The sequence below is a fragment of the Mastigoproctus giganteus genome, chromosome 3 (assembly GCF_048544385.1).
Source record: "Mastigoproctus giganteus isolate SK-2022 chromosome 3, ASM4854438v1, whole genome shotgun sequence".
Lineage (NCBI taxonomy): Eukaryota > Metazoa > Arthropoda > Arachnida > Uropygi > Thelyphonidae > Mastigoproctus > Mastigoproctus giganteus.
In genome coordinates this window covers 251950334-251978025 of record NC_143577.1, presented here as the reverse complement: position 1 = coordinate 251978025, position 27692 = coordinate 251950334, and the positions used below count along the sequence as shown (strand labels likewise).

Here is a 27692-nt window from a genome sequence, read left to right as displayed (position 1 = left end):
TCCTGATTAGTTCCAGTCAGGTCATAAAATATTCTCATTATTATATAAAAGAACCTTCCTATTGTAGATCTTCCTCGGTACTTTTCCCCCCCTTTTTTTATACCCTGATTAATTTTCGTCCAGCACTTCACTTCAACTACTTAAATTAGTAATGGTCATATGGTACAAGTAAGCTGATGGCTTAATCTGCACCAGCCAAACAAAAAAAAAATAATAATAAAAATAAGAGTAAAATAATAATAAGAATTCAAAAGAGAGGAAAATTATAATAATACAAAAATATTTAAATAAATAAAGAATTTTTCACCGTTTCTTTTATATCCTGATTAACTAATATAAATCCTGATCAGACCGCTTTAGATTTTACTCTGTAGGGCAGTGGTTATATACCGGGGTGGCGCGGCACCTTAGGGTACAAAAACAACTTTCTAGGGGTGCCACGTAATTTGGGTGTAAGTTACTTATTTTTTAATTTATACATTATTTATATATTTATTTCATTATAAAAAGGTGTACGGCATCTTTTTAATTTTATGGAAATCTATAATTGATGCTTTTTTAGTACCTCTATAGAGGGTGTCTCAAAAATACATGGCATATCTTAAGGAATAAGTTCATCGAATGTAGACAATAAAAACATTTTATATCAACATAGTTCCGGAAATGCTTGGTTTTCGGGTTATTAAGCGGAATGTCTTATCTTCTGCAGGTGATTTTCTTCATCACAAGGTACTGACAGAATCTCGTGGTTTTCTATTCCGACCATGTACTCAAATCAGGAGCAAGCGGATATGCACTTTATTTACGGTTTGGCGGATGGCAGTGCACTGGAAGTTCGTAATTTGTACCACAAAAAGTTCCCAGAACGAAGATGTCAAAGCAGGAAAACGTTTGAAGGTATCCATCGCCGTCTTTGGGAACATCGGACCTTTACACTTCGTACTGCCGACAGAGGACGACTAAAATCTACGACCCCGGAAGTAGAGGAGGAGACTTTACCTGCTGTGCATGCCACTTCTGCAATCACACGCAGAATAGCAATGCAATTGGCTGTTCAACTTTCGAATATTTGGAGAGTGTTGCGAGAACACCAACTGTATCCTTTCCATCTGCAACTGGTACAGGCCTTGTCACCAGCAGATTACCCTGCGCGAGTAATGTTCTACCAGTCGTTCTTGTAGCAGTGTGGTTCAACTTCTCACTTTCCTGCTTTGGTGATATTCACAGATGAAGCACAGTTCACACGAGACGGAATCCAAAACTTTCACAATCAGCATGTATGGGCGGAGGAAAACCCACATGCAATTGTATAAAGAATAAAATTATTATACTCCGAGTGATCACCTAATACTTCGTAGGTCCTCCTTTTGACCTCAGTAAAGCAGCTATCTGACGTGGCATTGATTGTACAAGATGTCGGAAACGTTCGGGAGGTATGACCAAATAAACTGTGTGTAATGCAGTCAGCAATTTAGGTATGGAGATAATTGGTGTATCCAGACGCCTGATATGTCTTTCCATAGTGTCCCCCAAGTGCTCTATGGGAGTGATATCGGGGAGTTCGGAGGCCGTTCGATATGTATACAAATTTGTACTTGTCTCACAGTGACACCAGGACTAATTGTCATGTAGAGAAAAAAAAATTCTCTTAATCACATCGGCTTAAGTTTAAATGTATATTTACCAGCCCTCTCTTCGATCAAGTAGCAGCCACCAGCATGGGAAAATATCACGCGATGCTCGCCCTAGCCCAAGGAGCCCAACCTGGGTCTACTCGTATGTCAGTGCTAATATATATCACCAGAAAATGTCGCTCGCACCTGAGAGCTAAAAAAACAATTCATGCATCTGAGAAAAGAAAACAAAAATCGGATGCCAGCAATCCTGCTCCTCAATTGAAATGTGTACATATTATCCAGCTTGCAATTGAAAGACAGCAAAAAAAAATAATAATAATAAAAATAAAAAATAAAATAAATAGATATAAATATATATAAAAAAATAAATAAGTAAAATCATATTCCCTGGAATATAAATCCAAACTGGAGTACGGATATAAATAGGGAATACAAATTATCCCGACCACTCCATGAATGTAGGAGTATTTTGCATCTACATTAAACTCGTGGGTGAATGATGCAAAATACTCATTCAGTTTATCAGCTACTTGAGCAAGATCGAACCATCGTCGAACCATTCATGTTATGTGGACCAATCTGGTTCAACCCCTTTCTTTTAGAATTCACATATGTAAAGAACTCTTTTCTGTTTTTCTTTGCATCCTTTACCAAACATTTCTTGTATTATGCCTTTGCCTACCTAATCTCCTTGGTGACTTGATTACAGACAAGCTTATATCTGCCATAGGGTTCTGTGTGGCCTGATAATTTATATGTATCCCATGCATTTTTCTTCTCTTCCAAGAGCCTCATTAATTCATCTGACCTCATTTAGGCCAGAACCTTGAACAGTATTTCTTAGTCGGAAGGAAAATCCTAGTAGCCTCCAAGGTTAAGTTTCTGAAGACTTCTCATTTATAATTCACCGTTCGCAACATCATTCGTTGATCGCTCTTTATAGAATTTACAAACTATCTCAGACCATTGTAGACATCTTTATGGAAGAAAAAATCCCTCCATTTAATCTTCATGGTAGTTATATCTTTAAGTAAATCCTACTTCAGTATACTGTGATCACTGCCATCTAGTGTTTATTTTATCTTCAGACTCTTGATGCATGAAGAATCAGTACTGCTAATTAGATCAAAAGTATTACTCCCTCTAGTTGTGGCGCCTCCATAGCCAGGTGGGAAGGAGCAGCAGTGCGAAGCACACGCTTCTTAATTAGACCGGGGTTCGAGCCCATCACCACCAAATACGGAGGATGCGGAAAAGTCAGGGAATGACTATCGCTTATCCCGGAGCAATATGGCCTTAGTTGCTAATGCTCAAAAAAAAAAAAAAACAAAAACCAAACCCTCTAATTGCCTCCCGAACATGCCGCTATAGAAAACAATCATCCAAAAATCTACAAAAGCCTTGCTAGTGTGTTATTGACCAACCCACAAATTCCAGTCAATCTCTGGGAAATTAAATTCCCCCATTAAAAGACACTCTGATTTACTGGACTACTCTTATTTCTCTGCACAATTGCTCATTATACTCGTTAGATTCATTAGGCCTGTAACAGACTCGAATTCTCAGTTTTCCTTTCCCAGTGTATGTCACACCAAACAGACTGAGCATTGTACTCTCCACCCGTGTCAACTGGATGCACTTCCTTAGATTTTGTTTCTTAATTAACAGCATAAACCATCCTCCTTTCCTACCCTGTCTATCCTTTTTCCCACGAAATCAAACCAAGTAGCACCTTTAGAAGAGTATGGACACCCTGTTTCAATATGCATCAGTTCCACCAAATTTCTAGAAACACAAATGAATCTATTTGAAACAACAAAGAATAATACGCATTGTCTTTCATCGCATAAAGTTGTGAATCTTTTTGGTGAGAACACATTGTACTCACCAAATTCCAATTGTGCATTACTTATATATGTGTGACACAATGTCTCTGATATATGCCTTTGATGCCTTGATCAGCACTTCAAATCCATCAAATTTATTTACTCTACTTCTAGCATTGGTGTACATGCACCTGTTCTTTCTCTTAATTACCCTACCTCTCAACATATACTTCCTCCTATGGTGTCTGGACAGAACTGCAGACACTTTCAAATTTAACCCTAACTCATGAGATACCTGATTCTTGGGCAATGTGACACTCTCGCACCTATCCGTACTGGACCTACCCACACTTGTCAGGTGTATAGGTGCACTGCATCACTGAAATTAGGTAGACGGTAATTCGATGTCAGTATCGATAAACGATTTGAGTTATCCGACTTTAAATGAGGGATGATGGTGAATATCCAATGCATGGGTCGCTTTAACGCGGTGGTTCAGGACTTCCACTATCCCCGTTCGACAGTATCAAGAGTGTATTAGTAATATGGTATTTCCAGAATAACATCTCATTGTTGAGTGCTGTGGGCAAAGAAAGGTGGTTGTTGAACTTAGCTGTCTCACACTGATTCAGTGAATTGGAGTGCAACAGTAGCACAAATCACCATTGACTTCAACAAGGGAGGTGCCAGAAACATCACCAAGACCATTATTAGCTGCAATTGACGATGGGAACCGCTGACCCACCTGTCCCATTGCTTACACCACGACAGAGGACTGTACGCGTCATTGGACATTGGTACTGGACCTTGGATGGCTGGAGACGGGTCCCCGCTTCTGATGAGTCCCACTTCCAGTTTTTTCAAGCAGATGGGGGGGGGGGGGGTAAGTATCTGGCTGAAACCACACAAAGCTATGCAACCGCCATATCAACAAGGAACCGTTCAGGAAGGTGAACAGTCGGTAATGGTCTGGGGTGTTGAACTGGCACATGTGAGACCTCTGGTATGACTAGCCGCATTTCTGAATATGCAGGTTACACGTCCATCCTTGCAGATCAACTGCAACCCTTCATGGTCATATTGCATCCAGGGCAATGGACTCTTTTAGTGGGACTATGCACCTCCCCACAGAGCTGTATTGACTAGAGCATTCTGCAGATTTTACCACCATGGAATGCCCTCCCCCATTCATAAATTCTATGGAGCATCTGTGGGATGCTGTAGAAAGGTCCGTTGGAGCTTTAGATCCACGGATTTATGGAGTGGTTCCATAAATCCATCACGGCTGTATTTCCATCCAGCAAGCATGGATGGAAATACTGCCGTGATGTAGCCGAACTGTCAAAAGAGCGAGTGCAGTAGCACACGCTCTTTGAGTGAACCGGGGTTCAAGCCTGTGACCACTAAATATGATTATCGTTTGTATTGATTGATTTATTGTAAATTCCACTGACCTGGTGGTCGTGCCGGAGTATAAACAAGAACATTTTTTTATACCTGTGGAATGCTTTTGAGACCTAGTGAACTTAATGCCTCATCATGTGACTGCCATCATTATGTTTTAGAATTCAGAGTCCTTTAAGTTTTATTTTCGTTTTTTCGACAAAGTTTGAGTTTGTAGGCTCCCCTTATTCAGTTAATATTTTCAACGTGGTGTTGCCTGTCGTTCAAGCACCTCAGAAGAATTGCCCCTGATCACAAGGATCAGGTCATTTGCATAGGAAAAGGCTTCGGATGTTGATAGGAACATGTTCATAAACTCATCCAGTAGTATGGCCTAGAAAAATGGACCAAGTACTGAGCCTTGCAGGTACACTTTAATCATAGTGTCTATTAGATTTTATATAATTGCTGGTGACAGTAACTTGCCTATTACTTAAATAGCTGAAGATGATGTCATAGTGATTTTTAGGAACATTTGCGTTGTGCAGCTTCCTAAGGATGCTAGGCCAGCAAAGAGTGTCAAATGAACCAGCAAAATCTACAGATGTTGCCAACATGAACTTCTCGGTAGTATTCTGTGCTCAAGGAAATCTTCTATAACCTGGCTATTGTGGGGTTCCATCACGATCCTCAGTCGGGCTATGCTGGATTGGTAACTGGAGTCCATCTTGAAAGGTTTTTGTTGTAGTAGGGATTTAAGAGCATCAGTAACTATTGCTCCTTTTGTACATTTTCTGTAAATTGCATGTGTTCCGAGGTCAATTTTTTGTTTGCTGGATGTTAAACCCCAGTTTCCAGGTGAAAAAACAATGCTACCCTCAACTGAGACACCTTGTGGAAGAGGTGCATAAAATTGCTCCCCTCATTGACAGCACTCGAAGTTAGCTCTTTTCTTTTCCACCTGGAGTGGGGAGGGTGGCATTTTTACCAAAATTCTGTGGCAGCGTCCACCTATGATGGTAACCATTATAGATCTTAATGCATTTCTGAAGCAAACGGCCAAATTCACGAGAATATCTAGTACCAAATGTGGTAAGGAATGGATTATAGGTGGGACATCTACAGAGTAAATAAAGGTAACCAGAGCGAACGCATCTAATTAAATTATGAAGATATCCTTGTAGATGTGGCTTCATGACTGCATCATGTATCCTATTCATACAATAACTTTTCAAATTTCTATAGGTTTGTGAACACACTCACGAGACAAAATATTTTGACCGCCTCTTCAAACAAGAATGCATTCCACAGCACCTATAGGAGTTGCACTACCGACTAGCTAAATATATATTTATATACTTAAGTATTAGTGGTATTAATGGGATATGATGCAAAAAATCAAGCTGATATAGTTGCCAAAAAAAAAAAAAAAAAAGTTCACCCATCCGTACGCATCAAGAATTTCCTTAGCTCTCTTGACAGCATGTCTCCACTTTCACAGAATTCCATTTCTGACTGCACAATTACCACCTGGAATTTTAATTCTCCACTAGCCTGAATGTAGGGTCACAGCTGATATTACTCGGGGCTACTGCTCCCCATGTGCAGTACCTTGCATCATTTGTCAATGTTAAACTTCAGTTGCCACTTCTCACCCAATCTTTTCTAGATCGGGTTTCAGTAGCAGTCATTACATTAATTAACAACGCTGTCAACCTCTGCAAACTTGGACATTACCATGGTGTGCCTTCATCATCATTAACAAATATTGAAAACAACAATGGTCCCAGTACTGAACCCAGGGGAACTCCACTAATAACATTATTCATTGAAGAGCTGTGCCGATTGATAATGTCTTCTTCCACTCAATCATACCTTCATCCATAGCAGTAACTTGCCCTTAATGCCACATTGCTCCTGTTTGTACAGCAGTTTTATTAGGTTCAATAGTATCAAAAGCCTACTTGAAATTTAAGTATATATCAAAATCATTTTTTTGCATCCATTTCCTTGGACAATGCATCATAATAACCTGTCAGGATTGATTAGTAAGACAGACCTCCCTCACAAATTCACGCTGATTGCAATATAATTGCATGCCTGTCCAAATGGTCCTGCATTACTTCTTTAACCAGTGATTACATTATTTTCCCTGGAACAGACTTTAAGCTGACAGTTACATAATCATCACTCATGTTCCTGTTATGCTCTCTTTCTGAATTGGGGATATATATTTACACACCTACAGTCCATTGGGGTGTGTTCTGAATCCAAGGATGTTCTCATCATTATGGTTAAGGATTTGCTTACCTCATTCGATATAACTGAATAGATACAATCTGCCCGAGGTGCCTTTTTTATGTGCGTCCGCAGCAATTGCTACTCCAATTTCCTTTCAGTTATATTATTATAAAGTCATTTGAATACTTAAAGCATTGCCTTCCATAAAGAATTTCTCATGTATGAGTAGATGCGAAATACCTATTCAATTTGTGTGCATCCTTTGCAGGGTCATTAATCAACAGATAACCCATAGACGTCGCGTGGCTAATGTGAGTCAACCTCTTCCTTCTACTGTTAATATAAGAACAGTAGTTTTTGCCAGTCTACTGATAATCTGCCTTAGCTTGCCTAACTACCTTTGTGACTTGATTGGACTAATTTTTATCTGCCGTATGCTTCTGTATCAACTGATAATTTATATGCATGGCATGCACTTTTCTTCTCTGCCACGTGTCTCAATAGTTCATCTCAAATCCACTTAGGTGGAAAGTATTTCTTTGTTGGTATGAAAAGCTTAATAGCTTCTTTGATTACTTACCTAAACCTAAACATTTTCTGTAAGTTGTTTGTTGTACTCATCAGTGCCATTAGGCCTATAATATTTAACATTTATAATTTATTGTTGGTAACATCATCAGTGAATCCCACTGCAGACAATTTAAAAACTGTCAGCTACCTCTGTAGTCACCCTTACGAAAGTAAAAGCTTTTCCTTTTACTCTTGAAATTCCACATTAATACTCTCATCACTACTATCCGGTGGGTCTTGTACTTCTGGTAACTAGATCAAGAGTATTGCTTGTTGCCTCTGTAGAAAATAGCCAGACAAGTAACCCCACAAAAACGTTGTTGGTGTGCTAGTAAACAATCCACAAATTCTAGTCAACATCTGGAAAGTTAAAATCTCCATTATAAGACATTCTGATTTGCTGGTGCATTCTGTTTCCCTATAGAGCATTAGCAGTTTCTGTAATAATTCCAGAATCTTCACGGGTGGAAAATAGATTACGATAAAGCGCTGTTTGGTAGGAGAGTGCGGTTGCATTTCTACTGTGCTCCTTGTTAAGAGAAAGCTTATGTGCAGTTGACGTTCTCCTACAAAGCTTTTTACTAAGATTTCATCGTGTTACTAAGAGTATTTCTTAACCATTGTTTTGTGTTATGAATGGGACTTCAGCTTAGTAAGTACCCCCTCAAGTAAGTGACGATAATGGTGTGGTTAATGCATCAGAAAGTGTGGGAAATCTAGCGATTGGTGATACAGGCGAGCAAATTGCGTCAGTGAGTGTAGGAACACTGAGGTTAGTGAAAGCTCAGGGCCTTTTACGGTTACAGGAGCTTTAGTTGAGAATATGGAGGTTGGATATGGAGGCTGTGGCAACTGCGTTGTTAATAAATAACGAGAAACTGTGAAGGCAAAGAATGAAGATTTACAAACAAGAGTTGCCTTTCATGGCGACTTGTTGAGAGGATATCCAACAATGGGCAAAGTAGTTGAGCAGTGTCCGCATCAGACATATGCAAGCAACAATGGTAGTCAGAGAAAAAGTAGTGATGGTGGTACAGCTAACCAAATAGCGGAAAGGGGTGCTGGGGTTGAAGGTAAGAATAGGAAATTTAAGGAGAAATTTGATAGAACTTTTGAGGGCTGATAAAGAATCTAGCTATGCTGCTAATCATGAGATTAAAGACGTATGTAGTGGTAGCTGCATTGAATAAGGATCGTAAGGATATTAGAGTAAGGAATTTGCGAATGATAAGAAATGAGGGGTTAATTTTGAAGACAGAATGGAGTGAGGCTTTGAATAAAGTAATAGGATCTGGGTAATTTTCAAGTAAGGGGATAGTCTCCGATATGTTGACTTGTCGATTTTGATATCAGTAAGGAACGTATCAAGGAGGAAATATTGTATGAATTATATGCTAAGAATTTTAGTTATTATTGATTATTTTAGTGATTTGGAACCACTTTTTAAAAAGAGGTTACTGATGGGGTAATATTTAGGTTTAACACATGGGCTAAGTTTAAAACGACTTAACTGGATTATGGGGTTAAACCCGAAGTTCTAGAAGCATTTATTTGACAAGGACAAGGTATATCTGGGATTTACATCTCATAAATTTCGTGCTTTTTTCGCTGCCTTTGATACGGTCGTTCAGATATTCATTGTACCCATAAAGCTGTAACGTGTGGGCATTGAGCCCAGGGTGGCCACATTTTTGTTGATTGTCCTAGTAGAGATCAAAACCCTAAATGTGTGAATTGTAAGCGGAAAGGGAGGCAAAGTGACCACTCCTTTAAAGACAGTAACTGCCCGTAGTACTTCAGAGCTTTGGATCTAGACAGTAGTAAGATAGTAGCATTGAAAACAGTAAAAATCGGAAATATATGTTAAGATTAGGCAGATAAACTGTAAATGAAGAGGTCAAATTAGCTGGGGTACATGATAACTATGATATAGTGTGTATCCAAAAACCTCATGTTCTTGAATACACACTTGAATACCGGAAATCCTATCACTATAATTTTGAACTTCGGTGAAAATTATAAAATAACAGGGTTTCCGGTTTCAGCCCAGATTATACAGGGGTTCTGAACCTACGGCTGCTATTGAATAGGAATTTAAATGTAACAGTTATAACTAGTCTATGTAATCAGTGGTGTGTATGTATTTCTGTGTTAATCCCACAGATTTCCTTTTATTTAGCGTCATTATACTGTCCTCCCTCCTTGGTGATATCAATCGAATATATGGAAAATGTAATGAGCTTTGTACAAGGTAACAGTGTGATTTTTGCTAAAAATGCAAATGCCAAATCAGATCTATGGTTCAGTGGTACTATTCACAGAAGGGGTTTGTTATTAGATGTTTGTGAACAGTTATGGTTTACAGGTTTTGAATGAGGGGAGGAAGCCAAGTACATTTGATAATATATATGTGACGATGACGTAAGTTAATTTAAGCAGGAAAATTGTTGATTACGATGTTAAAATGTATTTGACAAACGGTGATCATAGTCATTGATTTTAGGTTATTGTACACCTTTGATGGAAATACTTCCTTGGTTTTTAATGATTGTAAGAAGTATAATTATAAAAAGATAAACTGGGAGAAGGTTAGAGGGTCGTTGTCTGTTAGCTTTGATTATACCACAGGGGAATTAAATAATACCAATATCAGCAAAAGGGTTGGTATTTTATGTGCAGAGTTTTTTTTTAACTAATGGTCTTAGTTTGTCTGCCAGGAAGAAAAGGGAGAGGGGAAAACTGTTCCATGGTGGTTAGCTGAATTGACCTTGATCAGAAGTGATGTTTTTAATTTACGGAAAGTATATCAGAGATGTAGATTTAGGGGAGAAGAAGAGAGTAATAGGGATCATTGTAAGTCCAAAAGGAAGTATCATCATCAGCAGATATTAAAATGTGTGATTAAAGCATGGCAAGATCTTGTGTATGATGTGGGGAATACCGTTCCTTGGGGCCTCATTTTCAAGCTTAGTAGAAAAAAGTTTAATATAAGTAACTTGATGTATACTGTGGTGGTAAACGTAGAGGAATCTAGAATGTAAACTTACTTTCATAATCGTAACAAGATATGACCCAAAGTGTAATCAGATACCGAATATTGTAGCTCGATATTCTTTGATGCCATTTACAGAAAAATCTGCAGAATCTTGGCTCTTTGGAATGTTTATTTTGAAGGTAAGAGTTAAAAAGTGCTGAAAATCATTAGAAGAATTTGTAAAGCAGCTGTTTCAACTGCAAAAATTCTATTGCTATTCCTCAAATAAAATACTGTATCATTGATAAAGGTTACGCAGTGATGACTATAATATATTAAGAAGATTTCAGTAGATACAGCATTTATTTACATATCTTACATATTTCTCAAAGGGATGTCGCAGTGCTCCCTTTGAAAGAATACAAAGTTTACTTTGACATTCCAAAAAGAGTCATACAAACGAATGCCAAAATTCTGGCCCTAACGCTCCATGGGGAGGGGAAATTCTTCCATTTTGTAAATACTGCTGCAGGAAATTTTTCAGCCTGAATATCGGTCCACCAGTAGTAGTATTTTCTATTATTTTCGGGAAAAAGTCTTTACATAATGCATGAAGGAGTTTCACAAACTGATTTCGATAGGTTTTTTGCATTGCATATCCAGCTACATAAAGAATATCAAATAATAATGTAGCTGTGATATCAGGTCTTGGCTCTAGATTTAAAATTCTTGTTAGCCATCTCCAGCCATACGACACTCCATGCGGATGTGGAAATTTAAACCCTGGTGGGAGATCACTCTGGATGACTGCTGCATACAGCCTCATGATACCACTCATTCTCCTAAGGAATTTGTCCTGGTTTTCAATAACACCATTGGAATACTGATATCCTAGAGATCTGGAAAAAAACAAAAAAAAGAAAAATCGTTTTAATGCAAAACGTAGACTGAATTCAATGGTTGACTTAATATTATAACAAAATATTAATATTCATTTTTAAGTGCCTAATAACGTACTAGGTGTATAGAAATTTTGATCTGAAATTAAAGTTTTATAAATAAGTCTTTATCCATGGAAACTTACTTTACTAAGTCTCCATGGGTAGCATTGGTGTATCCAGGTATCATCATAGGGGCAGGCATGGCAACAGAGCTTTCGAGTTTTTAGAAAGCCTCTTGAAATCTTACTTCAAATATTTGGTTAACGGGCAGGTATTACTACCATTCTAGCCAATCCTGATGGGTAGGAATACAATACAATACAAGAAAACTTTCTTACTAGTCATTTGCTGTACTGGAAAGAGGTTTTAGCTGTGTTAATCAAACGAAAAATAGTATGTTCTCTTCCTATATCAGTTTTCATCTGATTTCCAAAGTTAAGGCAGCATTAGGTCTGATTAGTACTTGGGAGAAGTTATGATATGAGAATACCAAGTTTAGTTGTTTATCTTTTTGCTGATGCCATAAAAGCTTTGCTTCTATGGATATTTTGCAAAGACCAATATTAAGATACTAACCCACACTAAGAATAAGAATATTAGTTCTTGCATTAAAAAGACATCGGCTCCTACAGTGAAATGAATTTTGCAACTTTCCCAGTATTCTATTGATCAAACACAGTGAGACGGCATTTAAGAAAAATAAACTCCTTTCCTGATTGGTGGAGGTTGATGTCCTCCCTTACAGCCAAACACTGAAAGATTACACAGAATTAGCCAAAGAAAAAAAAATCCTCATTTCACCATTATCCAAATCCACAACAAAAATGGAAGTTGTTCCAACAATCAGTGACCTGTTGGTTGAAGAAAAACTTCCATAAATCTATTTTGCAATCATTCTTCCTCAATTTGAATTTACATCCACTTATATGCATAGTCTGAACAAGATGAAGAATCCTTATCAGTACTGAGTTTACTCAAGCCATTCAAAATCTTAAACACTGCCCTTCTCTGTACAAGTTCCAGCAGCACTACATCCTTCTTGAAACGAGGAGGCTTCCAGATTTGGAAGAACTTCATTTGTGGCCACTGCCTTACACAAAGATTCTGTTAATAAAATTCCTGTATATCACTTATAAAACCCCATGAGCTATCCTGGCAGTCTGCATGTTAATTTGGGATTATTAATATGCATATCAAATTTAACAGACGGGCTGACTATTTGTCAGTTCGTCTGCATAATGTTTCTAGCTTTCTTTTCAGCAGCGATACCCACTTTCTGCCTTCTTCCACTCAAAGATCCCTTTCTCCATAGCAGTAAGCTTCCTCTGAGTGCCACGTTGCCTAATTTTTATAGTATTTTTTTTTTATGTGAAACAGTATGAAAAGCTTTCCAGAAATCTAAGTAAATGATGTCAATCTTATTTTTTGCATTCCATTCCTTTATCACTGCATCATAGTATGAAATCAAATTGGTCAGACAAAAACCCCCCATTAACGAATCCACACACTGACTGCAATATGCTAACAAGTCTGCAATTGCTCATGTCGCACTTTCTTCCCTCTTTGTGATTTGGGGATACATTCACTCAGCTCAGCTTCAGATGTGCAAATTAAGATTTTTTTCCTTTGAGAAACAGCTGTTTTACCCTTTACAAATAAAAATGTTTAAATGCTTACTAGTTTAATTTGTTGCAAAATTATTTTAACAGAAAACTACCCACTAAACTGAATTTTTAGATAATAATAGTTTCACTCACTTGTAATAATCCTCTTGTGACTGATTAGGAAGTTTCGGCGGATAAAATGAAACTAAATAAGGACATTTTTTATAAAAGTTTCCAAGGATCAAGTTCCCGATGTCTGGAAACCTTGCCCACATTCCAATTATGAGGGCAGCTATGGGAAACGCCGTCTCAAATTTTGGAGAAACTTGCTTGTCACCTTGTGCCTATAATTAAACAGAAAGGTCAGCATTAAACAGTGTAATGATTTTTATTACAAGTACTTAATATATTTTAAATTGACAAAAAAGAACTACTTTTTGGTTTGTTATATAGGTTGCGTGCTGTGTATATTCCTTTAATTTTTGAGTGTTAGAAATATATAATATCTTTAGGTAAAATTATTGGATTAATCTATCAGAATTTGCTCTACTTTAGAAATTGTAAGTAGAATGGATTGATGATTTTAGATAATCAACAGTTAGTAATGTCGATTATCTAACATTTTTACCTAGCACATTGTTAAACATTATTCATTCCAAATGTTTTCTCAGGTTTTTATTTTCTGCAATTGAACTTGTACTTTTTGCTTTCTCTTGAACTGCTGTTGCTATTTCTTTTTCCTATAAATTTCATATAATGTAATATTATAATATATTCACTCCCATTTTCTTCTTCTTCTAGTGAAGTTTTTACACCCCAAAATTAAGGCCTGCCAAGCTGAGTGCAGTAGCCAGCCCACACTGGACAGCTTCACTGATTATAGTCCATTTTCCTCAACATGAATCATTGCGGAGGCTTCCATCCTGCAGTAGATTGATAATTACAGCAGTTGTTAAAGGTCTTGAAATTTAGTTTTATACTTAGCATAAAATTAAATGTTCATAAAATAAACAATACGTAGTCATGTGACATATGCAAGGGATAATGAATTCAAATTTAGTGGGGGAAACTGTAAACTGGATGCCTGAACATTTTCCTGTAATAAGAGGAAGTGACCAACTGTTGGCAAAAACTACCACTTATTGTGGAAGATGGCAGTTCAACTAATCTTCCAATTTAACTGAAGTTAAAGGAGGGAGTGGATAAATATTTGCTTCTGCCCCCTACTTTTTCAGGAAGAAACAAATTTTATATTTTTTGATGCTAAGTTTGGTTCCTTACATCCTTTTGTTGATATTAATGATTAAAAATTTTCTTTAAACAGAATTGGAAAATATTAACATACAAAATTTTGGGTTCGACAACTCCAAGCAATCTGCAACGCACGATTTGTGTCTTTTTATATGTATGCAAGGTCCAGCATTTAAGTTTAGAATTTTACAACCGTATATTGGATAGTGCCTGAAATGCCCAATGCTCATCATTGGGCATGGCAGGCACTTCGGCTAATATCCGGCTAAAGTAAATAGCTTTATTATTACTATTTGTGGTGAACATAGTGAAGACATCTTGGAAATATGATTCTAGTAATAAATTTTTCTGAATCTCCATATGAACAAACACAGCTTTTCAATAATCATAATTATTTATTATTTAAAAAATATTAAAATTAAACAAAAAAGTTTGCAAATATATATAAATACATACCACAAGTTTTTCAGCCAACAAATGCTTGCAGAACTTTACCGCAAGAGGATGGTTTCTGGTACTAATCATCTTTTGTCCAACTGCTATTTCCTGTCCAGCTAGCAGTGCTTCCAGTTGCTGAATCTTGTCTTTGCAGTGAGCACCAGATACTGAAGATATTGCATTAATTGGCGTATTCACTGCTTTGTAGAGGTCGAATTTATATTGTTTGAGCTAAAAATGACAAAAAAGAAAAGTTAATCACTGTATCATTTTGCAAAGAAAAGACTGCAAATTTTAAATAAGCCCCAATTATAAAATAACTTTTTGGTTAATGAGATACCCAACTCTGGATTTACACAATTGTATAGTTTGCTTGTTTCTCCATGTACAGGATGACAATTTATTAATAGTGTATATACAGTGCAAGGAATAAATTAATCAATGAAATAACAATAACACCTTGTGTGCTGGTGAGGCATTTGTAGTGTTTTGCTATGCTATTAGAATACTGATGCATGTACAGCAGCAGTTCCAAACTTTTGGTTCGCGAAAGTGTTTAATTGAGTTCACACTAAAAATTCTGTAAAAGTGTCTGCTTAGATTTATTTAGATATATTTTTGTGAACTACAAAATAGTGTAATATTCAGCGATATGACTTGGTTCAAAATTTATATTTAGTTGTGGTTTGGATCATGCATCCTTGCGTACGAGCATGCACGATAATATTCATTTTTTTCTTTTTTTTCATTTCGGTATGTACAGGAATTTAATAGTAATTTTATATTATTACACAACATGGCTTATAAAAAATAGTACTGGAAATAATTTATAATAAAAATTCGGGACTATTATACGATTTCAGTCAAAATAGAGTTCCCAGGTTGCAATAAAAAATAATGGTGAAAGAGGTTTGAAAATCAAAATTGGGAACTGCTGGTCTGCAGTGTTGTGCAATGTGACAGATTGTGTGTAAAGGAAAATGTTTACCATTAGAGAAACTGTTGCCAAAGCAGAGCCTACAACATTAGAAATTGAACAGATACTGCCAGCACATGTTCTGTTTCTTGTCAATTAAAGATGACTGTATCTATGGTATAAAAGGCATTTGAAAAAAAATAACTGTCATCTTTTTGCATCAGATCTCCCAGATTCAACCCTTACATGTACATCACGGCTTTGCATTATATTTATTTCTTTCCAACAGCATGACAAATGGCTCAACAACATCCTAGAGAAGAAATAGGTCTCAATCTGTCAATTGGTATAAACACTGGAAACTGCCCTTTGATCAGAATCAAACTCACCTTCACATTTTCTGTTCAATGCTCATTCTTGTTCCACTCTTTTCAGAAAGTAATGGAGCAAGGTTGAAAAATGTGAACAATCATGACTTCCAGATTGACTGGACTTACAAGAAGCAAATTGAAATTTCACATATACGTGCGTTAATTTTTACTGTGCTCATCTGACTCGATGATTGCCTATGGAAGGATTGTGGGTTTTCTTAGATGTAAGAGTGGGATGTACTAGAGTTATTATAGAATAGAAGTGATTTTGCTACCAGTGAAAATGTGATTTTTAAAAGCTCTAACAATTTGAATTTTACTATATATATTTTAACTCTTTTTAATCAGTATATTTTTTACAGTAACATTTCTTGTATATTATATTTTGCTTTTATGTGAATTTTATTTGTTTGGTGGACATAATGAAAAAGTAAAATGCATCGTGTACTTTCTGGGGTTGAAAACTCCTTTGAACCGGTGTTTTGTGAAACTATTCTGTGAAATAGTCCATAAAGTATTATCACTTATCTACAGTTTGATATTTTCAAGCAGTATTGAATAAATATTAAGCGCAAATAACTGAACTTATTTATGTATCTGTAAACATTTAGCATTAGCATGTGCTGCAACAAAAGGTGATATTGTACATGTTGATCTGATATCATTAATTGTAGGAGAGTGGCGGAGCTACAATGTAGGCAAGCAAGGCAATTGCCTACAGTCCTGGGCTCTTTACGGGCCCAAAGTCTTCGTCTGTCTTCTCTTTTTAATTTTCATTAATTAAGCAGGGGCGCAAAAAAGGGTAGCTACGCTACTGGAGTAGGAGTCCAGCAGAATTACTTAACAAGTTGAGGTCAATGTTGGAAAAAATTCGCAAGCTTAGGTTTAAATTTGAATGTGTCTGCAATTCTGCTCAGACATGATAGGAGGGAATATATGATGAGATTGTGCAAAGCTCATGAAGTAGAATTTTTCCCAGCGTTGTCTCTGCTTGTTAACAGGAGAGCCTGCTTTTGAGGGGAATGGGTTACACTTAAATTGAAAATTTTAAGTAGACAAAAATTTGCTGATGCCTTCAACGCAGGGTTAGGTTGTCTGGAAAACTGCTATCTTGGGGGAGGGGATACACAGAATAATTGATTAACAGTAGCCGTAGGAAGAGGTGAAAGTGATTCTTGTTCTGCTTCTATTGGAATGAGCAACAGCCTGGAAGGCAAGTTTCTGGGGATCTCAAAAGCTGCCACGAATCATCATGAAAGAAGAAAGATATGTGAGCTGAGTTAGGATAACTAAAGTGTAAGACCAACTGCATGTATACTTCTATGGAATCCAATACTAGGATTATAGTAAATAAAATTGTCGAAATGCTGGTCAAGACATCAAAGACCTGGTGTCACATCGAGTTATATGGAATGTAGAATTGGAATTTTGAGAGGATCATGTGTACAGAAAGGATACCAAGGGAGGAGTGGGGTTATGGTGTTAGCTAAGAAAAAAATCTAAGGAAGAGCATCCAGTTGACCAAGATGGACAGTGCAATATTGAATCATTTTACCATGATATAGACAATGGGAAGGCAAAAACGGGAGTACGAGTTTGATATAGACAATCATTTTGATGAGTACAATGAACAATTGTAGAGAGAAATAGAGTGGACAGTAAATCAGATTGTCCTATAATGGGGGATTTTAAATTTCCAGATATTTACCGGAAATTGTGCATTGGTAACTCGCACACTAGCAAGACTTTTCTGGATTTATTTAATGATGATTTTCTACAGGAGCATGTTCGAAAGACAACCAGAGGGAGTAATACTCCGGATCTCATTAGTGATTATTGATACTTCAAATTACAATATTCAAAGAAAGTGAGCTTCCTGTTAAAAAGACAAATGATTTCTAGAAAAAAGTTGGCAGGCATAAATTTATACATATCTGCAAAAATATCGCTCAATTGTAATAAGTCCAATTTAACAAAAAATTAACGATTACTTCAATTAATAAATTGAAGTATTATAAAAATTAACATGAATCCTACCTTTGGATCTGAAACAAAAGGCTGGCACGATTCTGCCCACTCCTTCATATACTCCATAACATGGTCATATTCTTTTAGTGATGCAGATATTTGCGAAATGATGTACTCTACAAAGGTAAACAATTAAATAGATTAATAATCAGATCAAAATAATAATTACATTTTTACTAGTGAAAACTGTATAATAATATCATTTTAATTATTTATATTTCCTTAATATTTTATTTATTGCTATTATTATAATATTTCCATTATTATAATATAAAACTGACTGATTAGCAGTTAAAATGACACAGAAGGCAGTACATACCAATCCGATGAAGAATTAAATCTACTGCACCTAGAGAAAAATGATTTTCATCAGTCAGAAAAGTGATTAATTACTTATCTGTAATAGATGAGTACAGTAGCAGAATGAAGCACAGGCTAGCAGGACCTTGGCCTGGGTAGCCAAAGTTTACAAATCATGAAAGAAATATGTATACTTAGTAAAGGGGGAGCCCAAAATCTTTCTGAGTGGGGTGCAAAAATACCTTGGTCCAGCACTGGACAAATAGTAATATTTCGTAACATGGCCATATCCAAGACATAAAAAACATTTGGAAACTATGATAAAAGTTCTATGCCTAACAAAAATTACAGCCAAATATAATCGATCCAGTGTGGATATAAATTTATAAAAATCATGGAGAAACTTGGATTTAATCATAAACCTAAAGCTTATTTTATTATTAATAGCCATATGGTTCAAGAAAGCCTGAGGCTAATGCAGCACTAGCCAAAAATAATTTTCCGAGTTACCTGAGAGAGAGAAAGGAATCACCAAGAAAGAGGAGAATGATGATATCCAGCTCAGGATCCTGGGTGTGCCAAGCACATACTCTCCAGATGTGATACCCTAACTTCCACTAATGAGAGACCATATTATTACAACACAACTCTGAAATGATATGTTCCTGGCTCATTATGAACATCGTGTATTATAACAGATGGGTTAATCTTTTTAGAAACCACTTTGATATTCTAACAGACTCCAGGGAATCGAATCCGAGCAGCAATATTCACCAAATCCGTTTTTCTAACTGTTTTTAATAACACTGATTTATTTCGCACAACCGAAATTTTCACTCACTTAAATTCATTTTTCTTATGCATTGCAACAACAGTTTTCACCTCAGAACTAGATTTAAGCCCATCTATCTGAAGTGATGCCGCCGTAGCCTAGTGGTCAGGCGCGCGGGTGTCTAAGTACACGTGCCTTGAGTGACCGGGGTTCAAGCCCGTGACTACTGAATACGGTGCTGTTTCTTGTATTCAATCTGTCATGCGAACTCCTCTGACTGTTTGGTCGTCCCGGAGTATAAACAGAAAATTTATTTATTTTATATTAACTGAACAAACAGTAGAAACATCGTACTGTGTGTATGAAATGGGGCGAACCCAAATTTTTTAGGATTTTCCCCCTATTCGCGAATGTTATCCTTCCAAAAACACTCTCTCCTTTTGGCTACATAAAAAAATGTTTTCACTAGGCAAAAATGAAAGTAAATCACACGAAGGACATTCATACTTACGGGCAATCAGACCAACCTTCAGTCACAGCGTTTTTCCCCACACATTCCAACCCATACAAAATAATTTTAAGCCGAGAACAAACAATCAAATTTAAACAGAACTATTACTATTTCAGGATCACGTTAAACGCCAATATTTAAAAAAAAGGGCATAAAAAGTGCAACCCGCTTTTAAAAGCGAACAAGAAAATTATACGTACAGGCATTTGGTTGTTTTGGAGCATTAGCAACTAAGGCCATATTGTTCTGGGATATGCGATGGTCATTCCCTGATCTTTGCGCATCATCCGTATTTGGTGGTGACGGGCTCGAACCCGGATCTAATCAAGAAGCTTACGCTACGTACTGCTGCTCCTTCCCACCTGGCTACAGAGGCAACACAGGCATAAGATGCAAGACACAGGTAATCCCATACATTGTTCTAAACGTTTGTCGAGTTCTTCCTTCAATTCGTTTAAGCTATCAACTTCCACAACGACAGATGGAAGTTTGTTCCTACAATCAACTGCACACAGGGCCGGATTATGGGTGAAACAGGCACCCGGAAAATTTAAATTTAAAGCCCCTCTATTATATATACATACATATAAATATAACATAGGCGAGTAATTTTATATTTTTAATAATAATTCTTTTAATAATCACCCATTCTTAAACTTAACAAGAAGTTTAAGAATGGTTGATTACTCGTTTCTTTGGTTTATTATTATAAATATGTTCAAAACTTAAGGACCAACACTATTTCTAAAGGTTACAATCAAAAAAATCTTTACTTAAGTACTCCTTACTGATGAGAGTAGTTTCAGTCTCAGCAGCGAATCTGGACGTCAGCTAATCTGGCGAGAGCTTGGCACACGGCTGATTTAGTCCGTCTCAGATAGCAACGTTTCCCCCCCCCCTCCCAACCGTCTAGCAAAACAGACAAATCTACCCTAGAAAACACAAATTAACAGAAATAAGACCTGTCACACGGCACGGCAGATGAATTTTATTATTCGGGTGTCCTAAATATAATAGTTTGTTTTGGACCAACTAGCCAATGCCTTCATACTGCAGTGCTGAACACCTGCTGACGGAAGACAAATTTCTACCCATGTATTCTTTAACTGTCTTTCTCAATTTGAATTTATTTCCTCTCACATTCGTAGTCTGAGCAAGAGGAAGAATCCCATCAGCATTTTAGTCTGCTCAAACCATTCGAAGCCAATCACAACGCAAAAGTCTACTCCCCAGACGCTATAATTTGCAAAACCTAAGCATGTCTTCGTAAATGTACACTTCGTTTACCTCTCCAATCTTTGTACTTGTTCTATCCAGTCAACCTGCATCCACCCTTCCTCCACTTGAATTTATGCAACCCTCATGTGTGTAGTTTCAACAAGTGGAAGTATGCCATTAACATTCTAGCAACTCTACATCCTTCCTAAATTGAGACCTCCACAACTGTACCCAGTACTCAAGGTGTGGCCTGATCATTGCCTTCAAAAAACAAATTTTTTACCTAATTCTCCTTACTAGCAAAATTCCTGAATATCATTACCAAATTTTTCTGTTATTAATAAAAATGAAAGTAATATATAATTTTTTTCTCACTTTACTGCACCTACTCACAACCATGTTCACTCACATTTTGTAATTATTTACGGACCCAACACATGAACGACATCATGTATTTCCCACTTTTATTTAATAACGAAGGGCAACCGTATCTCAGATTGTAGAATACTAGTAGTACAATGTACTAAAGCACTTTACTTTCTTTCTGCATTTTAATAACAATTGAAATCCATCAATTAACCACCAATCGGTTGAAGGGAAACTCTGCATATCTCTCCTGCAACCATCTTTTCTCAACTTGAATTTATGCATCCTCATGTGTGAAGCCTCCAAAAGTGGAAGAAGGCCGGTAACATTCAGTTTACTCAATCGAGGCTTTAAATACCTCAATCAGAGCTTCTGACGAGAGCCTTTTCTCGAAACCATGCAATTTGCAGAACTGAAATCTTTCTATGTAAGAACACTCTTTTGTTCCCTGCAACAGTTTTCTTGCTGTTTTCTGCACCACTTCCACAAGAACCTAAAGTGAAGGTTTTCCACAAGAACCACATCAATTCCTAAAGCGGAGCTCCCAAACCTGTGTGCAGCCTAACTGTGGATTTTCCAAAGGCATTAGAAGCACTGACCATGCTGAAAAAAAATTCTATCCCACGGATAGAATTTTTTTCAGCATCTTGCAGCATCACGGACCTTGCAGAATCTCTAAATGTGAGTAATAAAAAAAAAAAGACAGCAAAGAAAACCAATATAAGCACAATCGTAATAACACAATCGTGGCTAACTTCTTGATAAATATGCTTTTGGTAAAAAAAAAAAAATTTACGATATAATCTAAATTAAATTTTAATTTTTCATAAGGCCCAAAATCCTCTATTACTAAATGAAAAATTAGAATTAAATTTTATCCGGTGAATTTACCGGGTTATGTTAACTAGTTATTAATAATATTAATTACCTTCAACATCCATGACTTTTGAAGTTTTGTTCTTTATATTTTCTGAAGATGACAGACAATATCAGGAACGATGAATTTCTTCTTGTAGATCTTTTCTATTAAAAAAAAATTATTAAATTTTTATTAAAATATAAATAAATATTATATATTTTTGTTGAAATTTTAATTGCACATCCACAAAATATATGCTCAGAATTAAAGAATTTTAGCTTTTATTGAATTAAGAAATGTACTATATACACTACGCTACCATTAATATCCGGACACCCTTCCATGGATTGGGAAACAGTTCCTCTGCCCGGAACACGTCATAAAAGCTGATATAAATATACACACTGGGCTTCTAACTGATATAAAAAGGGGGGCATGCAAGATGACACGTTCAACAGAATTAAGACTTCCAACGTGGAATAATAGTAGGATGCCACATAAGCAAGCTTTCTGTTTGTTGTTGTTATTTGGTTTTTAGGAGCATCAGCAAATAAGGCCATATTGCTCCGGGATATGCGGTGGCCATTCGCTGACCTTTCGACATCCTCCGTGTTTGGTGGTGAAGCTTTCTATACGAGACATCGCAGTCCCTCTGGGGATTTCTAGGTCAATTGTTAGTGACGTCATATGCAAATGAAAGAGACAGAATTGGGACGGAAACTGACAAAAAAAAAAAAAAACAACGCCTGGTAACCCCAAAAAACTAACAGAACGGGACAAGAGAATTCTGGGAAGTAGTGTGCGCCAAATCGTAATTTGCCATTGTCTCAACTCACACAATATTCCTCTACGAGAGCATTGAGACTGATGTCACCACAGACTTGTAGCAGCGAGACAATGCATCATCCCATACTGCTCGGATCGTAACAGTTGTTTGAGGATATAGGTGTGGAAAAGTTGGATTTCCGGTCCAGAGACCTGATCTGAATCCTATCGAGCATCTTTGGGATGTATGGGTTGTCGGGTACTTGCACGTGAAGATCACCCAAAGGACACGGCGGAACTGGTGCCTGCGTTAAAGGCCGAGGGGAGAAACATAACACCTGATATTTATGAAAAGCTCGATGATAGGAAGCCGAGAAGATTGAAGGCAGTCATAAAAGCTAAAGGTTTGAGCACAAAATATTAAATGACACAATGAAAACTTTTTTTTTTGTCTAAAGGAATGTGTCCGGATATGCATGGTAGGGCAGTGTATATAAAATATAGCATTAGGGTTAAAGGCAAATTTTAAATTAATTACAAAGAGGTTAGACATGTTTGTATTGAAGACTGTCAGAATGTGATGATGGAGACAGCCTGAAACTATTTCCGATCGTTGGGTGGTACTATTTGCTTAAGTGTAGTGTTAAAGTTAAAATTATAGATTTTATTCCTTTGCCAGGAGAAATATCCGAACTACAAAGTATTCGGATGAAGAAAATAATAGATAAATTCTCTTTACAAAAAAAATTCATTGCTCTGTGTGCTGAAAACGCCAACCCAAATTTTGGAATTTGTAAAAGAGTGTAATAATAAAGTATGGAGAAAATTTGAAAATGAGTTGAAGCGAGAGATTATTGGTGGACATATTATTCCCAATTGTCTCCAGAGTGCTGTTGACTGTCTACCAATTGATATTGATTGTTTTGCAGTTAAAATATACAAATACTTTTTTCTCTCCATTAATTGACTGAATTCATTCATATTTTGTTTCTAAAGAGAAAATTATTTGAAGGTTCCTGTTTGAAATTGTGGCTGCATTCCCAAGATATCCGATTTCAGCATTCCAAATATGTATTAGTTTTATGGAAAAAGATATTTCTGCTACAGATATTTCTGTAGATGAAAAAGATATTTCTGTTTTGAAGTAGTTAACTTTTATGAAAGTAGCTTAGACTATGTAAACTAGTGGAAATACAGAAAAATTAAATAGGTATTACTTCAGAATGGTTCCTAATTGGAAAGAAATACAGGACAGTTTCAACGATGAGCTTGTTACACGAAAAGGAGCACAGAAAACTCGCATATTGATCAGTGGGCACTTATAAAAACAACAGTTGTTAGGCACTTGGACACATGTAATGAAGAAAAGGCTTCTGTATCTCATTGATGGGGTCAAATACTTTTATAAAATTAGTGAAAAATGACTATCTTTGAAGGATTTTAGCAATGTTGTTGAATTTCTTGTTTGATGCCTGAGAGTAAATTTTCCGTGGATAAAATATATTCCATAACGGATAGCATGTGGCCGAAGCAGAAATCCAGATTAAGTGTTGAAAACCATGCTAAATATAAAGTAAACTTGTAATATGGAATATAATAAGTTTTACGATAAGATCTTTATAGACCGAAATACATTCCACCTGAAAAATATTCTTGGTAGGAACTTGATGTGCAATTCCCCTCCACTTCGACCTAAAAGCACTTTGTTAAATATTGTTTTATAGAATTATGGTCAGCAGTATGTATCCCACGTGCATTTTTATGCAATCTATGCCATCATTCTTCTGAATAAAAAACTCAAAGCAGAAAGAAATTTATTAATCTGGGATGAAAACCTGAATGTAAATCAGTTCTTCCATTTGGCACTTCCCATAAATAAAAATACCATCAAGTTCTACAATTACCGATCATGCAATTCTGGATATATTAACGTTATTACTATATTTAATACCACATGAAATTAATAATATAAAGATTAAAAAATTGCCTAAACCACTGTCCCTGCACAAAATTTTTTTGGTATATTAACTTTATTACTATATTTAATAGTATGCGAAATTAATTATATAGTTTATTAAGAAATCGCCTAAAACCACTGTACATTAATGTGACGTTTTCAGCATAGTGCAGGTTCCCATCACATCATACGGATGGGGATTGAACATTAGAAAAAAGCAAATATTTAAAAATTAGACGATATTACAATAACAAATTTATTAATTAATTGTGAATTTTAATTCTAAGCTTTTAAATTTGAATGGCTGTTACAATACAAAACAGATTAATTTACTTAACAGAATTAAACAGAATTAATTTACTTAATTCAAATATATAAAGATTGAAATCCTCACCTGTTGACAGACTGCTTCTTGCTATAAATGACCAGCTGGTATGATTTAATTTAATTTATTCATATGGGATTAAGTCCATTAGCCAATAGAATGGTGCGAAGTTACCTATCCCAGAATCGGTGGTTCTTGAAAGGTGGCAACCTGGGGTGACCTTTGCTCCCATACACTGGACATAGGTGTGAAGGCTAGTTCTGGGGTTTTAGAAGGGGGTTGCGGTGGGGCATATAGGGCCGCTCTTCCGGGTGTCTGTATTATTTTTCTTTTCTTAGTTTTTCATTTTTTCTTATATAAAAGGTGGAAATATTGCGGGTTGAATTCGTTTTCCCGTTTTACGTTGATTGCTCGGGTTCCGAAATATTTTTTTATGAAGTAGGCTTCTTCAAATTTCCTTCTATTTTATTGGTTAACTGTAGATAGGATTCTAGATTTGAAATCCCATGTGTCTTCACAATGAAATGCATATAGGGCTGTGTCGGACTTTTGGATTCTTCCATGTTGTACATCTTTTTTTATGTTTTGTAATTCTGCAGTTTTAAGAAAATTTATTAAAGAAAAATTTACAATTTCCTCTGTCACTTCAGTATTTTTACAAAAATAAGAGTGAAAAATATTTGATAAAGAGTTTTGGTTTATTTTGAATTTTTCCAGATATTACCTAAAAATACCGATAAAACGATAAGTAATACCAAAGTCTGTCCTTTTCCCAAGCAAACATGGCTGCAAACTGGATTTCTCATATAAGAGACTTGGTTAAACCTGCATTTTTTGAATATTCTCAGGCATCGATATTCCGTGGCTTTTTTTTTTAGCACCCAGGCAGTATTCAACTTTCATGTTAACATTTCATTTTCCTTGGTAGGTTTCTTCCATTTTTTTGTATCTTGATTGGTTCCAATCAGGTTACAAATTATTCTCATTATTATGTAAATGTACCTTCCTATTGTAGATGTTCCTTGGTACTTTTTCCTCCTTCCTTTTATATCCTGATTAATTTTCCTTCAACTACCTAAATTAGTACAGTCTTAATAATGGCCATGTGGTACAAGGAAGCTTTAGGGTAATGCCGCACTAGTCAAAAGAAAAAAATAATAAAAAGAGAAAAGAAAAAGATAATGTATTTCAATCCTCTCGTAGGTAACTTCCCAATTGACCTTCGAATTACTTACTGTTTGTAAAAAGCTGTACGTGATAGGTTAAAAATGGTTTGGAATAAACAGCAATAATGCACCAAGAAAAGCCAGGAATATTGAAAACAAAAGTCTATGCAGACCACTGTAATCGAATGGGAATGAGACGTAAAGACAGTACTCGGCTTAACATGTCAAAAGTCCACCCTGCATAAGATGTTATGTCGCTCTCTGAAGATGAAAGATTGGGCACACCCGAACACTGTTTCCTGGGAAGTCGATTAGAAGAGGAGAACCGATTTTGAGTCCCAAATGATCTGATCAGACCGCTTTAGATTTTATTCTAAAGCGGTCTGATCCGGGGTGGCGCGGATCAAACCGCTTTAGACTTTACTGTAAAGCGGTCCGGGGTGGCGCGGATCAAACCGCTTTAGACTTTACTGTAAAGCGGTCCGGGGTGGCGCAGCACCTTACGGTGCAACAACAACATTCTAGGGGTACCACGTAATTTGGGTTTAAGTTAATTAAATTTCTTATTTTTTTAATTTATATTATATATTTTATTATAAAAAATGTGTACGGCATCTTTTTAATTTTACGGTAATCTATAATTGATGCTTTTTTAGTACCTCTATAGAGGGAGTCTCAAAAATACACGGCAAATGAGTTCATATGCCGTGTAACTTCAGCAATGAGTTCATCATATGTAGACAATAAAAATATTTTATATCAACATTCTTCCGGAAATGCTTAGGTTTTGAGTTATTAACCGAAATGTCTTAACTTCTGCAGGTGATTTCTTCATCACAAGGTGCTGACAGAATCTGGTGGTTTTCTATTCAGATCATATACTGAAATCAGGAGAGTAGTGGGGTCACTTTGAACAGAATTTCACAGGGGGTGGTCTGTCGACCCACCCCCGAAACACTTTGAACCGATTTTGGTTGCGAGAGTCGCCGCTAGGTGGCACTGCCATAGAAACACTTAAGCTAGCTGGCCAAGGGCAAGATTCCACCCACCCCACCCCCGCACACAGATGTTGAATCTTTGATTGTGATCACATCACCAATCACTTGAATCCTTCCCATGATAATGTTATTTTTTGGCAATTAAATTAATTATTTTGAATTGTTTTTACTTTAAAGTATTCATGAACAAATCAATGGTATTATTTGAACATAATTAAAGTATTCATGAAGAAATCAATGGTATTTTGTGATTTGAAAGTGATTTTCAATATAAT

The 27692-nt window shown here is 36.3% G+C and overlaps 1 protein-coding gene across 1 annotated transcript in view; it reads right to left on the bottom strand.

The window, feature by feature from the left end:
- Positions 1–11082: 11082 nt before the first annotated feature.
- The window catches only part of LOC150089034 (mRNA export factor GLE1-like), a 31677-nt gene continuing 15067 nt past the window's right edge, over positions 11083–27692 (bottom strand). Inside the window, exons 2-5 of the mRNA XM_090370391.1 lie at positions 18190–18296; positions 14884–15096; positions 13330–13520; positions 11083–11530 (exon numbers count right to left, since the gene is read on the bottom strand). Of these exons, the coding sequence (XP_090226517.1) occupies positions 11083–11530; positions 13330–13520; positions 14884–15096; positions 18190–18296 (959 nt within the window). The remainder of the gene's footprint in view (positions 11531–13329; positions 13521–14883; positions 15097–18189; positions 18297–27692) is intronic.